At 51.4% G+C, this 17284-nt stretch overlaps 1 protein-coding gene across 2 annotated transcripts; it reads right to left on the reverse strand.

Moving 5' to 3' along the window:
- Window positions 1-1654: 1654 nt before the first annotated feature.
- Window positions 1655-16834, reverse strand: PPP1R3F (protein phosphatase 1 regulatory subunit 3F). 2 transcript variants are annotated; one of them, XM_059385696.1, is made up of 4 exons: window positions 15780-16834; window positions 6275-6330; window positions 5970-6049; window positions 1655-3467 (listed from the first exon to the last, which is right to left on the reverse strand). In XM_059385696.1, exons 1-4 carry the CDS (start codon window positions 16784-16786, stop codon window positions 2172-2174), a joined length of 2439 nt encoding a protein of 812 aa, XP_059241679.1. In that variant the 5' UTR covers window positions 16787-16834; the 3' UTR covers window positions 1655-2171. The 2 variants fall into 2 exon arrangements, with proteins under 2 accessions (XP_059241679.1, XP_059241678.1); XM_059385695.1 differs by having other exon boundaries at window positions 1656-3467; window positions 5970-6052.
- Between the last annotated feature and the right edge of the window lie 450 nt (window positions 16835-17284).

Below are 17284 nucleotides of genomic sequence, written 5' to 3' on the forward strand. Positions count from 1 at the left end.
TGGAATTGCTTTTGTAAAATCAGAATTATTTGTTCCTTGAGTGTTTCACCAGTGAAACCATCTGGGCCCAGATTTTCCGTATGGGAAGACTTCCGGTTATAGGTTCTGTTACTTTAATGGTCATAGGACTGCTCAACTTTTCCTCTTTTTTTTTTTTGAGACAGTTTTGGCAAGTTATGTGTCTGTAGTAATTTGAGTACTTTGTCCATTGTATCTAACTTTTCAATCTAGTTGGTAGAAAGTTGCCTTTTTGGACATTGAGCAAATAATCACATCAGTGGAAGACCACGGACACTTGTTTGCACTTTTGATATTTGACCAAGTGAGAATATCCTCATTGAAAGACAGATGAAATGAGTGGGTGCTGAATTTGTTTTCTGTACCTGTTTTCCACTTCCAAACCTCTGCAATGCTATTCCTTCTGACTGGACTGCTCTCTCTCCCCCTCTACTATCTGCTGGATTCCTTCTCATTTTTTAACTCAGTTAAGGCACTGTGCCCTCCCAAAAGGTTTCCAGAGTCCCCACACTGGGCTGAGCATATGTCCTGAGGCCCCCATCACTGCTAATGAGCTAACCACACTGTACTAAAATCCTTTCTCTGTGTCTGTCTCTCCCACTAGACTGTGAGATCCTTCCTCTGTGTCCTCAGAACAGAGAAGAGGTGGTCAGTCCACATTTGTGGAACTGACCTGAGCTTGTCACCACTGAATGCCCAGCTAAGCTCTCTAACCATGTCTCTATTTTCCCACATCTGTTTATTTGTTCCCTCATTATTTCAATCAGTAGGCATTTGCTGAGGACTTACTAGGTACCAGGCCCTGTTCTAGAAGAGTGGCCAACAAGGAAAGAGGAAAACCAGGCAAGTATGGTGTCCCAGAAACCAAGTAAAGAGAGATTTCAAGGAGATGACCAGCTGTGTCAAATGTTGCCAATAGGTCAAGGAAGATGAAATCTGGGATGTGGCTGTTGATGGACCAATCAAATATCATCAGGGATTTTTTGCTGAAGTGGCTGGGCAAACAATCTGATTGGGGCTGTTTCAGAAAAGCAGGGGAGCCCTGGAGAAGAATGAAAGAAAGTTGGTGTAAAGTTTTGTTGCAAAGGCAAGTAAATAAATATATGGTGTTTTGTTGTGCTAATGCAGAGATTTTTATTTGCATGCAGTAAATATATCTATCCTTTCTTTCAAAGCTTCTGGGTTTCCTGTTTTGAGTTATAAAGGCAAAGTCTGTGGACAGCAACTCTGGTATGAATTCTTCACAGCACATGAACTCCTGTGTCCCTTCTGAGACCTTCCCAATCTTGGAGACAGAAGGGTCTCCTTCCTGGTGTCAAAGGTTTCTTTTTTTCCCCAGGAACCTCAAAACCTTGTGGCTTATTTGCAGCCAGTATTCCCACATCTACAGCTGACCACATCCACTGCCGCAGCCATGTGTTCAACACCAAACCCTCACATGGCAATCATTCTTCCTCCCTCCCTAGCAGAATATAGAAAAGACCAAAGGACCCGCCCCTCCAAAGACCACCAGACCACACAGGGCAGGACCATAAGGTGAGGTGGCATGGACTGAAGCTGTGGCAGCAGACATGGCCGTGTCCCACGGCCAACTCCCCACCCGCCCCTCCCATAGAACAGGACCACCCCACACACTCAGGCCCACACAGGAGAACACTGTACAGCAAGACACATCATTTCTCATAGAGCTCTATTGTGGCATATAATAATAGGTACTCTATATAAATTAAATTAAAAATAAAGCTCCAGCAGGTTGCACAGGTTGGCTGTTAATAAATATATCTCTGGGTAATTGTGCCCCAAGACCAGCTCACGACCACTTGCCCTCGTCCAGAGAATTATACAAAAATAAATACAGGCTTGAGGGGGGGGGAGGAAGGGAGGGCATGCCCAGTTCCTCTCTGAAAGTTATCTCACACCGTCCACCGTGCCCTGTTCCCCTCCACCGGCATCACCACAGGGAGCCCTGTGCCGACAAGTCCTCAGGGACGGGAAGGTCTCTCTCCAGTTGGGCATTCTCAGAAGCAAAAGACCCCTTACTATACAGGCCACACATCCTATCTGAACCCCCTGGGTGCAGTGCAGGGACGGCCTCTCTCCATACCCCAGAGAGGGGGGAAGTCTGTTACTGCTGCACCCCACACAAGCAGCCTCTACGAGAACCAGGCCAGAGAGAGGCACAGCGCAAGCACCAGGAGGGACATACCACTGTTCAGAGCCACAGGGACCACCACCAACCCAGCCAGGACCCCCAGAGTCTGGGTCAAGGGCCCCCACAGCTGGGGAGGCAATACACACACACTTTCTGCAGGGGCTGCTAAGGTGGGGGACTTCTTTGGGGGCTCCAGGCTTGGGCCTGCACCCTCTTCATCCTGGGGGCTCATATGGGGCCTGGCCAGGCTAGAAGGACAGACTTCAGGCCCCAAGGGACTGAGGAGGGTCAAACTTTGCCCCCGTAGGACTGGAGCAGCTGGCTCCTTACCGGATCTAGGAACCAAGCTGTCTGCCCACTCAGTGGTAAACTCCATCCGGCCTTCTTTCTCCCCTGGGGGCCCGGTCACCCCAGCCATCACCCTACTTATGCGCAGAGAGTCGGTGTCCTTGCCCATCCCTTTTTCTGGAGCCCCAGTGAACTGACCCTCTGCACCCAGAACCACGGGGCTGTCACAGCCCGAGCCCTCTGCCCACGGGAGCCACACATCTCCCATAGTGGCTACCACAGGATGGACCCCTGAGAGGATTTCTGGAGGTGATTCCTTGGGGGTGTCCCCTTCTGGGCTGGAGGGTACAATGGAGAGTCCCTCTTCGCCCTCCCCCTCCTCATCAGGATCCTCAGTGTCCTTGATAAGCTCCACACCACGCCCCAGCCGGGCATAGTGCAGGGTGATCTCCTCAGCCAGGGCGCTGTTCAGGGCTCGCTCGGGGCCAGGCCACTTCAAGATCAGGTCGCGGTCCGTGAGTATGCCCAGGGGATGGCTGGGGGATACCCCCCCATCTGTGGGGCCCTCCCCGCCACCTCCCACCCCACCTGCAGCCACAGCGGCCCGCAGGCGGCTCAGGTGAGACAGGTAGAGCTGCTCCAGCTCCTGGTCAATGGTGTCCTCGCCAAGCAGCTCCTCCAACCCACCTACAACCTCCAGACCCCCAGGGGGTTCATCCATTAAGGCCCCCACCATGGAGTCCTTTCGGCCCCCTCCATTCTCTTGCGATACTTCCCACGTGGCCTCCACCTGTTGCTGGCTGGGTTCCAGAAGAGGCCCGACTGTCCCCTCACTTGCATCGGGCCCCGAGGCCTGGTCCCTGGGGGAGCCACCCAGGCCACAGAGAGAGGAAGAGGGGAGAATCCTGATGGCCCGTGCCTGGGGGACCTCTGTGAAAGCCACAGGCGGATTGCTTCTGGGGACGTCACCTTCCTCTGGGGGTTTGCCAGTCACTGTAACTTCAGAAACCTAGAGCCATTGGGGAGGGGGGGGGTAGGGCAGGAGGGGAGAGAAAGGAAGAGGAATGAAGTAGAGGAGGGGATGGGACAGGCAGAGACAGTGAGACTGGTGACAGCCCACACCCAGCCCCACCCGTGTTTCCAGGTACACCCTCCTTAAAGAGCCCTCTCTAATGCCCCAAATGCCAAAGCCTATGTCATCTTTATTAACATAACCAAATCAGATGGAGTAAAAGGGAACTTCCTGCAGACCATTAAGCTAAGGAAGGCAGTGGGCCTCAACATTTGGTGAATGGCTCTCCATAAGTACTGTTGGCTGACCTCTAAAACAGATCCAGAATATCCACGTGAATTCAGGTATTTTCTCTTTCAAAAACACTTATTTTGACAAGGCCTAGAAACAATGGCCTATCTAGCAAGAGGAAAGCACACGGAGCACCCAGATTCTAGTTTTTAAATACCATTCTCCCCTAAAAGGAACCAGAGCTTTCTAACTAAATGGCTGCGGGTAGGGTAAGTACAAAATGAGTCTAGGACACACTGTCATTCAAGAATCTGAAGAAGTGGTCCAAGAATGATGTGACTGTGTTCAAAAGGACTCTGGAACCATTGTAAGCAAGCGCCTACTGACTGGAGAGAGTTCAATTTAAGCATCAAAATGAGTAAATAAATGCAATGGGTGGAAACTTATCAAATATGTTTAAAATTCACGAGTTAATAATAATACACCAAAACCAAAAATCCTTTCGTTGGTCACCTTTGGAGAAGTTCACTTCTTCTGAAAACTGGTAAATAAAAGGGAAAAAATTAAGTATTTATACAGCTTTTTCAATACAAATTATATACCCTCAAGGCAGCCAAATGGTTGATATGAGAACGTTTTTCCTTGGAAAAGAATTCCAGTTACTAAATGAAATGGGAATAAGAGAATTAAATAGAATCAATTCTAGTTAAATTAGTTTCATAATAATAGATGGTATTTAATAAATCAATTTAAAGTGGATTAATTGGATTTAATAGATCACATTAATTAAGTGGAATTAACATATTGATTAAAAAAAAGAGTGAGAAATATGTTTCCATACAATCAGCCAAAACCAGTCTATGGGAAACTCTACAGGACAAACAAGGTTTCTTCAACAAACAAACAAACTGCCAGAAAAGTGAGGGAGATTTTAAAATCTAAAAAAGACCCATCCACCAAATGTAATGTGTTGACCTGGTTTGGATCCTATAACACCTATGAGATAAGGAAATTTGAACACTGATCAAATATTTGATGATACTGAGGACTAACTGTTGATTTCCAGAGGCATGATGCTGCATTGTGTGTGGTTTTTTTTTTTAAAAGAGTGCTTAATTTTCTGAGATACAAACTGAAATATTTGTGGATGAGATAATGTCTGGATTTCTTCCCAAAATAATTCCATAGGCAATTGAGGGGTGGGGCAGAGAGGGTATGGGAAAAGTAGGAATGGACATGTGCTGAAATTTGTTGAAGCTAGGTGACAGGAATATGTGAGTTCATTATACTAGTCTCTTTCCTCCTATATATGTTTGAAAACCTTTGTACTAAAACACACACAAACACACATGCTCGCTCTCTCTCTCTTTCTCTCTAACATACATCTCCAGAATCTCTATCTCCCCTGCCATCTCCGGCATCAATTGCCCAGACCACTGCAGCTGCCTTCCCGTCACAGTCCCCCTGCTTCTGCCCTCATTCCTACAGCCTATTGTTCTCACAGCAGCCAAAGGGAGCCTGTTAAATCCTAAGTCAGATCATGGCCTTCCTCCGCTCACTACCTCTCCGTGGCTCCCCTGTCATTCAGAGTAAAAGCCCGGGTTCTCTCCAAGGCCCACGAGATGCTACTGCTATGTGATCTGTCTGACCTCACCTCCTGCTGCTCCCCACGCCCCCCCCCACTCACTGCTCTTTGCTGTTCCTCACACATTAGTCATGGCCCTGCCTGGGGGGCTTTGCAGCTGCCTGGGATGTTCTTCCCCTAGTTACTCATGTGGCTCACTCTCACCTTCTCCAATCTTTGCTCAAATCTCACTTTCCATGAAGGCCTCGACTGCTCTAAACTCACAAACCTTCCCCCCACCCCATATGCATGCGCATGTGCACACACACATGTATGACACACACACACTCCCCATCCCTTTATTTTTTTCCTTAGCGCTCATCATCACCTAAAACAGCATATATTTTAACTATTCTTTTGTTTTGTCATGTCTCACTCCACCAAAGTGTAAATAAGTCCCACAGAGAACTCTTTTTTGGTCACTCCCAGCTTCCCAGTGCCCAGGATTGCTTGGCACAGGGCAAGCACTTGATAAATGTTTGCTAACATAACAAAGCTCGGGTGAATCCCGGCTTTCCACCCTCCGCCCTCAGGTTCTGCTTTTGGGGGCCTCCCTCCGACCTAGGGTAGACCTGGAGCAAGTTGGCCACCACCACCCAGTCTCCCATTGGGCTGTCCATCCAGAGGCTGCTGGGCCTGCTTACCTGAAGCGTCATCTGAGGCCATGGGCGGAGAGGGGTGGGGGCCACAAGGGGACCCACTGACTCCTGGACATTAGGGCGCTCTGCTGGAGAGAAGAGAAGGGGTAGCGTTGGGGTGAGGCAGGTGTCCAGGCAAGCCAGGTTTAGTTAAGAAAGGCTACGCTTTGGGCTACTTTGCAGCTTTGTCTCTGAGGCTCTCTGGGACAGTTGAAGGCAGAGGGGACCTCCTAATTCATATAGAGAAAACAGGGAGAAAGAAAGGAACAGTGCGCAGAAGCTGAAACCCCCACAGCCTGCCAATTGCTTACCCACAGCGGGGGTGCTGTCCTCCGCGCTCCTCATTCTCAGCTCTTCCTCAGCGGGCCTGTCGGGGGGCAAAGGGGAGAATGCATGGATCTGATGTCCCTGAGAGGCCAGTTGTGCCACCCACCAGCCCCTTCCGAGACTCCGTGGCAGCCCACTCCCAAGGGACAGTGGCCGTCTTCCCTTCTGCCACCTCTTTTTACCCAACCCTGATTGGAAAAGTCCTACAGACACATTGGGGAAATGCTGTGAAACACAGAAAAGCATAGAGAAGGGGGGAAAGTCACACATCAGCTAGAGGCAACCACTAGGACCACGAAGGACAAGTTCATTCCAGATATTCTACAAAATCAACTTAGCTTCCACAGACAATATTTCGCAGCTGGCTTTGTCCGTGCCATGTCCGTGCAACCATATGAAGCATCACTATATGCTCTTGTCAACACCTGAGGTGGCTGTTTACCCTCACAGTGGCTCACCATGACATCTGTAACCCACTCCCATCCTCCTGAGCGGCTCGTTTGTTGCCTTCTTTCTGCTCTCACGAAGCAGACTCCAGCAGACACTACTGGGCATGGCTTATATGAGCATTTTGGATCATTTCCTTAGGGTATAATCCTAGCCGTAGAGGAACCCGCTTTCTCCAAGAAAGGCCAGGTGAGGACTGTGGGACTCAGAAAAGCAGCAAAGAGGAGGAAGGAAGCAACTGGAGGACAGGAAGGAAGCCAGCAGAAAAAGGAAGTAGCCCAGGGTCACAAAGACCTGGGTCCCTCCACCAACATGCCCCCCGTCACCCAATCAGCCTGGCCAACCCCCTAACCTTTCGGAGCCTCGCCCTCCTCACCTTAAAACGGAGCACAGGACAGTCAGGATATACACACCAAGCACAGGGCAGTCAAGGCCATCGAGCCAGACACCAGGGTCTGGCACAGAGCAGGGGGCTGAATCGACCGCGGGTATTCATTAAGGTTGGTCCTCCTCCACAACGGAAGTCAGGCCCCGCCGTCTAAGTGGCATAAGGCAAGTGTATTTCGCCCGGTCTCTCCCAGAGGTGGGGTCACAGGGATCATGGAGAAATCGCTGTTCTCATTCTCAGAAATGAGTACCAAATGTTTACAGATTAAGGCAAATGAGAGGGAAGCGTTAACAAAAACATGAGCAGAGGCGGAGAGGAGCTGAGGCAATTGCTCAGAACTTCTCATTCCTAAAAGGTAATATGATGACATTGACATTTCTGCAGATGGTTGCAACTTTTTGAAAAACATAATTAATTGCCTCTCAGAAACCGGGGATCACTAGCTGACCTGAATAGAATACCTTCTGTGATGTTTGGCACTGTTCTGGGTGCTTTCACATCTATTAACACAGCCTCACAATAATCCTATGAGGAAGGTACTTTTAATCCTGTGAAGTGGGTGGTAGTATTATCTGCATCTCACAGATAATGACGTGGAAGCTGAGGAAACGGCTCGAGGTCAGGCAGCAAGGACCAAAACCTAAGCCTTCTGGCTCCCATGTCTAAATCCAGGCTCTTGATCAACAAACTGCTGCTTCCTGGACAGGGGGCGGGGGGAAACTGGGGTCTTACCCCAATGCCATCTCCAATCCTTTCCAGAAGTAGGTAGAGGGGGGCAGCAATAACAGACAAGATCTCTCCCTCTTCATTCATTCAGGCTTTTCTTTGGACCTGTCTTTTGCTCATATATTCTTTCCCAGTTTCCCTGCCTTCGTGGGACATGTGGCTAGGTGACCACCAGACACAGAAGTCACAGCAAGGTCCCTCAGGGAAGAAATTTGAATCAGGTACATGGATCTAGAGTCTGGAAGCTCCAGAAGGAACTATCTTTCTCTATGGGCTAGAGCTCGTGCGTCCCACCGAAGGTATTTGAATCTGAGTATTACCAGGCCCGGGAGTGAGTGACTCCAGAATCCCGGCCACCAACTCCTAAGCATCACAGAGAAGAAAGGAGGATTTGGAATAAACCAGCCTGATCTTGTGCCAGTCCCCCCAGAAGTTTAAAATCTAGGTCTTTGGACCTGTGGCCCAAAACAATTTCTAAAGACTTCTTTTGCTAGCACAGTCCTTCATTAGAGGAAAAAGTTACCTTTCTAAGATCATCTAAAGCAAGTTTCTTCAAGAAGACCCACAAACAGAAGGGTAGTCCTCCCTCCCAGGGGCAGGACTAGGCAAGCCGTCCCGTGCCATCTGGCCCAGTGCTGACATGTACAACCAGGCTCTGAAATACCACTCCAGAGTCCTAGATGTATTGGAGAGAGAAAAGGTGGGGCGGGGAGGGACACAGGATGCAGCCAACCAGAAGGAAAAGAATTCCACAGTTCAGCTGAAGGAAGGAGAGGAAAAACAAATACAATACAAATCCCTCAGCCCCCAGAGCATCTCTTCTGCAGCAGAGGAGCGTGAGAAGAGGGGGAGCTTCCAAAAATCAGGTCAAGCAATTCAGCCGATCCCAAGATCCACAAAGTCAGCAGAAGTACACAGGGCTCTCTCCATACCTCTGAAGTCAGAGAGATGAAAGCAGGAGGCACAAGCATTTATCGTTCATCTCCTCCAACGTGGGCCCTTTTCATTGATACACCAAGTCATTTGAAAACCTTCACATCTATCCTTCAAAGCAACACCCTTCCCTTTTTACAAATGCGGAAACTGAGGCTCAAGGAACCGTGTCTCTACACCCACTAACTACATACCACACTGATAACAATCCAAAGAAGGCTCCATTTTGAAGACTGCTCGAAACTGTGGGCTGAAAAAAAAAAAACCTAGATATCCTTGAACTGTCTTTCACAGTAAACATTCAGGGGCAGCTATGACTTTAATCAAAAGGAGGATAGTAAGAGAAATGGAGTACAAGTGTATACTGACTCACTGATCAGTAACAGAGAAGAGGGGTTCTTAGAAAAACTGGGAGGGAGGAGATTAAGAACAAAACTGTACCTCCAGGGTGCTTGCTAATTTTCGAGAAGGAAACCTGCTCTTTTGGCACCAGCCCCACAAATGCCACGTGCTATCTTCTCCAGGGCAAAACGCAGTAGTGGGCCGGGGGCAGGCCCGGGATCCTGGACCCACACCCAGGATGCATCCTTGGGGTGTTCTCAAAAACTAGTCAAGACAGTGCAGCCTAGAAGGGGCCACACCAGTCTCCTAAGTGTGAAATTCCTCCTACCATCAGGAAATTCAACGACCGCTGACCTCAGACGACATGCGGAGAGACCGGAAGGTGAGATTTCAGAAAGAGGTGCTGTCAGCCCCAGCCTGGGCCAGCCGAGACAGAACAAAAAAGTTAATCACCAGAGTGCAAGCGGGGGAGGGCTGACAACCCCCAATGGGCGAGAACAAAGCAGACTCTCAGAGCACTCACATCACTGCAGCCACCCCGAGTCCTCTGGGAGTACCCCCGACGCTGTTTTCAAAGAACTTGGCAAGCCCAAAGTGGGTCATGTGCTGAAACCCAAAGGGAAACTCAGCAGACCCCAGCTCCCATGCAGTCAACTCGAAGATCATGCTGACTCCCCAGGAGGTCAGGTGGCTTCAGAAACTTGCCCCACGATACTTGGAATCCCAGGATTCTGGTTACTCCCCCAGCCATCTGCTTTCTGACAAGAACAGGGTTTGAAGCAGCTGTGAAAGTCACCACATTCTTGGGGGGGGGTGCACTGCTCTGCCTTCCCCAGCTACGGTCTGTGTCAGTGTCGACTCTGGGACTCACAGCCCCTCAGGCGGGCTGGCAGGGAGGACAGCAGTTTATCGTGGCCACGAGCTTCTTTCATGGCAGGGACTTCATTCATTTGGCAGTGACCCACAGTAAGAAATACATTTGACATCATACGCCGGCACCCCCCATACATGTGTAAATATACAGTTATAGAAAACTGAAAAACAGTTGTTCTTCGAGTGAAACAGCACTTACCTTTACTACGTGTTGTGATGCACACTATTTCCTATGCTACTTCTTTTTCTTTAATATTGGTTGGGATCCAGGAAACTGATTTTACAGTTCAATGAAGGGTCAGAACAGGTTAACTTTGAATAATCTCAGCTCTGCCACCTACCAGCCGTGTGACCTGGAACAAGTCACTTAACCTCTCGATGCCTCACTTTCCTCCTCCGTAAGGAAGGTACAATGGTAATGGCCACCCCAGAGGGCTGTGGGGTAGACTGAGAAAATAGTGGAACATCGCCTATAAAGTGCTAACAAACAGTGATCCCCTCCAAATTCCCACTGAGGGGAACTGAGGCTCTGAAAAGGACAGCAACTTGCCTGGCAATGCCCCACTGGTCAGATGCACCACCCAGCCTTGTATAGCCTTTAGGAACTGTGGAACTAGAGGAGGACCACCCTGGCCCAGAGCCCAGTTCCGCCACTTCCATAGTGTGTGGCCTCAGTCCACATCCTTAACCATGATGCCCTACCAATTGTCGGTGGAGTACAAAAGGATCGCTTTCTCACTCAATCCTGACTTTCTGGACAACTAAGACGGCCCTTGGCCTGTCCTGTTTCAACTTTGTTTGTTCTGGTTTCCCCTTAGGCTACCAACTCAGAGAGCAAGTTGTGTCCCCAACCATTCAGCAACAGGTGACCTAAAAATCACTGAGGCCTTACCGTGCATCAGCCCAGTGACAGACCCTGGAGACACAAGGAGGAGCACACCCAACTAGCAAGCTGACAATTTCGTGTGGAGGAAGACATTTAAAAAAATAACTCACACTCATTCTTTCAACAAACATTTATTGAGCACCTGTTAAGTGCCAGGCACCGTGGCAGGCCCTGCAGGAATACAGAGGTGAACAAAAAGCAGACCATGTCCCTACCCCTCACGGAGCTTACAGTCTAAGAGGGCAGAGAGGGTCATCCAGTAATCCCCTAATGAAGGTCTAACTACAAACTGAGGTCTGTGCCTTCAGGAAAGGAAGAATGCTCTGGAACAAAGGGCCCTGGCCCAGACTCCAGGGTCAGGATGGGCTTAGGATGCTTAGAAGGAAGATAAGCAAGGGAGGGGTCAGGGAGAGGCCGCTCAGAAACACTGCTGGGGAGGTGATGGATTCGATCTCGAACACGGGACCCATCTTTGGGACACCAGCCAAGTGAGAGACACCCAGCCTGGCTATGTGAGCTGAAGGCAAGAGCAAGGAGAAAGGCCAGGGGGTTAAGAGGAAAAGCAGCAGAGCGTGGTCCCAAGGCAAGGGAGAGACCGTGTGTTAAGTAGGAATGCTCAGCAACTTCAAGAAGAAAACCAAAACCACCTCTGGAATCTGGTAGATGTGGAGGGCTGAAGCAAACGGAGGAGAGTGTCAGCAACTCTTCAGAGAGGGGTCAGCACTGAAGAGGAAGGGGTGGTTAGGTGCTGGTTGGGAGCAGCAGGGACAGAGGGGAGGTCAAAGGACAGGTTTTTGAGACAGGAGAGATGCTAGCATGTATGAAGGCCAAGAGAGAGGATCAGCGAGGAGGGCCAAAAAAGCTGCCAGGAGAGAAAGGGTCAAGTTCTGGAGCAGGTGGCAGAAAATGGAACTTGCAGAGCACAAATGGGGAGACTGGCCTGAGACAGTAAAAGGGGCCCCTCCTCCCCTGTAACACAAGGGAGGGAACTTAGTTTGCATGCTGGGGGGCTGTGAGCTATGGGGAGTTCCATCCTTTCAGCTTCTTTTTGTTTTTTGAAGCAGGAAGTAAAGTCTGAAGGTAAAGAACATTTGAAAAGAGTCACAGCAAGGTGGAGACAAGAGTGGATCAGAAAAATAGAATAGGACTGCCAGGCAGGGTGGGAAATGATCTTAAAATTGTGGCAACACACACCTGTTCTGCTACCTGACATTTTCAGGCAGGGCTTGGCTGATCTACACTATGAAAACATCAGGGCCATGCTAAGAAAACATCAGGATGTTGGGATGGACAAGCTTTCCAGGGGAAGCACTCTTAGAACTGAGGGATCAAAACGAGGAGACCACAAGGAGTACAGGATCAACATTCCTGGTGATGGAAAACAGCATGGGCAAAGGCCCTGAGGCAGTTAAGGGGCAAGGCACCTTGTTAAGACCACAGTGACAGGAGCTCTGAAGGCAGAGGATGGATGGTGGGATGTGAGACTAGCAGCTGTGGAGGACAGACTGGGGGACAGGGCAGGAGGATGCTGGAAGGCCATGCTGAGGCTTTCTTGGTCTTTTTTTTTCTAAGAGGAACAGGACACCTCCTAAGGGTGTTAAGCCAAGGCAGACCAGGAGGGTTCCTCCCGACACCAGCCCTAGGACTCTGGACTCTGGGAGCCTCAGTTTGCTCATCCAGGAAAGAGGGATAAAAACAGTCTCTCTCAAGGGATTAGATGAGGCCTTTGCATGCGAACCCTCAGCAAAACGCCCAGCACAGAGTAGGGTCTCTGCCAAGCGTCACACACCAAGCCCTCCATCCCTGCCTCTCCCACCCAATTCCACCACAATACCCTCGACAGCTTAGTGCCAGTCTGCGTCTTTTTCCCTGTTTGAACCTAGCACCGTGCCCAGCACATAGTAGGCCCTCAACAAATGCTTGTTGATGGATCATCTCGAAGCCTAAGTGTTATCAAAAGCCTGGTCCCATAACATAAACTTCCCCTGTGCCCCCACCTGACGTGGCCATGCCCAGTTCAGGGCGAGAGGCAGGGGCGGGGGCTGCGGCCGGCACTTCTGAACAAGGCCCTCTACCACAGGGCTCCCACACATTCAGCCTATCCCCTGCGACCAGCTACTGGTTCCCAAGAGGGCTGGGTCGCAGGGGCAGCTGTTCTTCAACAGTGCTCCAAGTCCCGGGCAGCACACAGCTTTTAAAACAAAAATAAGTTGAAATGTACTCGCCAAGAAAGCCACCGACCTACAAAGAAAATCTTACCGCTGATCTTGCAATGAGCACCAACCTCCCCTTTGCAAGAGCTGAGATCAAAAGATAAAGAAGCTATCAAAAAGCCATCTGCCCACTTAAAATAATATCACAAGTCATGTTAGGAACCACAGACCTGGGGCCAGATACCAAAACAATTGTCTGAACGAGCTGCTTCAATTTCTCCTTAAAACCGCCCATGTATTTTAAAAGAAAAACACCCTCTCCACCCACCTTGGCCCTGCGAGCTTTTGATTTCTCTGGTTCTCTTCCTTTAACACTCTAAAATGACCAAACTCTGGTTACCCAAACTGTCGCATCTTACAGACAGGGCTCCCATGCAGCCACCTGGGAAGACAACTTGGGAAAAGTGACAGAAATGAAGGCGCTTCTGGGAACCAGGACCACTCCAAACCTTGATCTGGGTGATGGCTACACGAGCATATGTATGTAAAAATCCACTGAGCCCTATACTTAAGACACTACACTTCGTAAAGGGATACCTCCAAAAAGCAAACAGAGAGACAAACAGAAAAGAGTGAGAAGAGAAAGAGAGAGAGAAAAGGAAAGCATACCCTGCTGGGAACACCAGAAATGAGATGCAGAACTCTTCCTGAACCCTGTCAGAACTTCCAGAGGAGTAGTTAAAAAAAAAAAAAGTCCCCAGCATGTCCTCCCTGGCATTGTCACTCCCTGAGCTACCTCAGTATCCCCCTTTATCAAATGCACATAACCAGAGCGCCTGTACCACAGAGCACACACAGCAGGACTCAGGAGAGAACAGCCTTGAAGCTCTCAGCACACAGCTCAGTAAATGCTGACCACTATTCTCTTCCACGGCTACCACCATCCTTCAGTGCCTTGCCCATGTTTGCTGTGTTCAATCCAAAGTGACTGTCATTCCCCTTTAGCAGATGAGAAGACTGAGGCTTACAGATGAAGAAACTGAGGCAAGGCCACACAGTAGGTGATGGGCAGAGCCGAGTTTGGGAGGCATATCCAAGGAACTGTATGTGTGATTCCCTAAACATAAACATTAGCTAACACTTTCTGGCACTGCTATGAGCCAGATTTGGTTCTGAGTGCTTTTACTCGTCTCCTCTGAAGTAGGTGTTGTAATTATCTGTTTTACAGGTGAGGGTACTGAGGCATGGTGCGGTTAAATGAGTTAGCCAAGGTCACAACGCCAACAGACGGCAAGGCTGCAATTTGAACCAAGGCACTGATGTCAGAATCCATTCTCTTAACACATAAGGGAAGGCATGCTGCCTGGCCCCTTACACTTAAGTCTCAGGTTACTGTGGGGCTCACAGGTCCGTAAGTGGGTACTTGACTGCCCACCAGCCCCAAGCTAGACCTTTCTGAATCACTCACTCACAGCCTAAGGCCTTGCCAGGACCACAATCATCTTGCTGCAGCCTGAGGCTTCTTATCAAGCATATACAAGGTCCAGAACGCATTTTCCCATTCCCATTTCCAGTCCTTCCCAGAGGCAGGGAAATGTGTGCATTTCCCACACACGCACGGAGACTCTACTTCTCCCAGACTAGACTTACGTGACCCCGTCCCCCAAAAGAATCAGGCCTAGCTGCTACCTTCAAAGAACTCCTAGCTTGACTGAGAAAATCTAGTCTCCTATGATGCCTCCTGGGGTTAAGTGGCTCCTTCTCCCAGGCTCTGAATGGTCACAGGCAAAAACAAAGGACAAGAGCTTCAAGTCCAGGCCCATCTGGTTCTGCCTCTGCCAGAGCCACTGCTTCCCTGTGAGAGCAGAGACTCAGCCCCTCAATCCTGCAGGAGACCTCGCACTGGACTAGAATGTAATAGTAAAGAGATGCACAGGCTTCAAGGTCAGCCATGGTGGAATTGGAAAAGCCAGGCGCCATCACTTCCTCAACCAGTTTCTCCCTCTGGAATCCGTTTGCTGCTCTGTCAAATGGGGATCAGATCCCCTGTCCCCCACTGGTAAAGCCCTTGGTCTACCCTACTAGATCACTTAAGTTCTGTCCACTGCAGCACACAGCTCATCATTCACACCAAGCTCATTCTCACCTTAGGACCTCTGTCCTCATCTCTCTCTGCTCCCACACCTGTGCATAACCACTCTTCCTCTATCATTCAGGACTCAGTTTAAATTGCACCCCCTCAGAAAAGTCCTCCTTGTTCCCTTTTCTACAAACTCTCCCCACCCCACCCCCATACCTGCACATGACTCTTACAATCATCCAGGACTCACCTCCTTAAAGGTCTTCCCTGAACATTCTAAAGCATCTATTCCCTCCAAACTATCGCCTTAACCTATTTCACTTTCCTCTCAGCAACTAATCTTATCCCTCCGTATCTTATCTGCTTGCTTGTTTTTTTTTTCTTTCAAACCATCTCCCAGAGAAGCCTACATCATCCTTGAGGGTAGGGAAGATGTCTGTCTCCTTCAGGGTTTTACCGGGGAATTCAATAAATGAATGAAACCCCAGTAATTAAAACAGAGCTTAGCACATGTTTGGCCTCCGTTACTCTGACTAACTGACTGAATGCGCCCTCCTCCCTGTCCTGGAGAGCAGGCCTGAGGGGGTTCCAGGGTCGGGATGCTTGTCCTCCATCCTAGACACAGCCCTGCGTTGGCGGAGGTGGCGCTGGCAGACATTACCTGCGCCTCACCGGCTTCATGCAGCTCTTCAGCTGCCTGGCCTCAGCCTCCACGGGACCCTGGCACTCGGGCTGTGGCTCCAGCTGCTGCAGCTGCTGCTGCTGGGGCAGCCCTTCAGCATCAGTGGGTGTGGGAGCGGGTGCGATCCGGAGCAGGACTGTGTAGTTGCGGCCTTGGTTGTTGGCCCAGAAAGTGCCCTCGGGGGTCTCATAGCGCACCACGAAGTCCAGGCGCGCCCCATCGCCCGCGCCCTCAGCAAAGGGCAGCTGAAAGGCAAAGCGGTCAGTGCGGCCGCCGTCGTCGGGCGAGGAGGCGGACGCCTGGCCAAGGCCCAAGCCCAGGCCCAGGCCGGGATCCAGGATGGGATCTCCTGCTCCTGGTCCTCCCGCTCCTGCCCCCGGCGGGCTGCGCGGGACGTAGCGCGCTGGGTGGTCGCAGAAGGAAGCCCAGCCGTCGTGTGAGGCCCGCACGTGCACCGCTTTCTCGAAGGAGCGGTTCAGCACGCGTACCAACCCGCGCAGCACCGGCGGGCGCCCCCCAGGCACCCACACCCCGGCACCCCCGGGGACCGCTCCGGGAGGCGGCAGCAGCGCCTCCAGCTCCACCATGACGCGCCCCAAGCGCTCCAGACGGCCCGGCGCGGGCGGCAGCGAAAATGTGGGCACCAGGTAAAACCCCCCGCCAGCGGGGACGGGGCACAGCGGCGAGGGCGCAGGGCAAGCCTCCTCTTCCTCCTCCCCTTCATCCCCATCCTCGCCATCGTCGTCCTCGTCAGCCCCGCCGCCGTCGCCATCTTGCCCGGCCGCCGCCGCCATCTTGCCCGCCCCGGGCCCGCCCCACGGCCGGTAGCGGCGCAGCTGCGCCAGCGGCAGCCCCAAGGCCTCGTCGGCGAACAGCACTCTCCGCGGGGCCACCGCCGCCTCAACAGAAGTGCGGGGCTCGCCCGCGGCCGGCGAGGGGGGCGCGGGATGCCGCAGCGGGGGCTCCACAGGGGCTGGGCGCGCCATATCGGCGGCGGCGGCGGCACCGACGGCACCGGTGGCGGGACCGGCGGGGGCAGGGCCTGAAGGGGGGGGGAGCCAATGGGGAGGCCAGCGGGGGGGGGGGGTACGGCTCACGGGGGGTGTAGGCGGTGAGACGAAGACAGGTAGAACAGAAAGCCAATAGGGAGCCGCGCCTGGATAACGTAGCGGGGAAGCGAGTGCAGGAAAAGCACGCAGCCAATGGGGATGCCCGAGAGTGGGCGGTGCAGGAGGCGGGATGATCTGGGAATCAATGGGGATGCCTAAATGGGGGTGGTGCGGGGTCCGGGATGGAAGGAGCAGAAGTAGGACTGCTAGTTGGGGAGTGTCAGCGGGACCGGCATGTGTGCGGCGGGGGAAATGGAATGACAACAGGCGATGGGGGCAGCGGGGAGCGAACGGAGCGGCCAGAAAATCAGGAGATCCCTTGGTTGCGTAGGCGCTGGGACGGGAAGACAGAGGCCGCGAATAGCCAATGGAGAG

Source organism: Mustela nigripes, chromosome X, assembly GCF_022355385.1.
Source record: "Mustela nigripes isolate SB6536 chromosome X, MUSNIG.SB6536, whole genome shotgun sequence".
NCBI classification, from domain to species: Eukaryota; Metazoa; Chordata; class Mammalia; order Carnivora; family Mustelidae; genus Mustela; species Mustela nigripes.

Excerpts from the sequence above, each read along its gene's own strand:
- PPP1R3F (XM_059385695.1), bottom strand. The coding sequence starts at position 16,786 with ATGGCGCGCCCAGCCCCTGTGGAGCCCCCGCTGCGGCATCCCGCGCCC. Across the intron at positions 6,331-15,779 it reads ATGAAGCCGGTGAGGCGCAG|GCCCGCTGAGGAAGAGCTGA; the intron begins GTAATGTCTGCC and ends GCCCCCCGACAG. Across the intron at positions 3,468-5,969 it reads GGCCTCAGATGACGCTTCAG|GTTTCTGAAGTTACAGTGAC; the intron begins GTAAGCAGGCCC and ends CAATGGCTCTAG.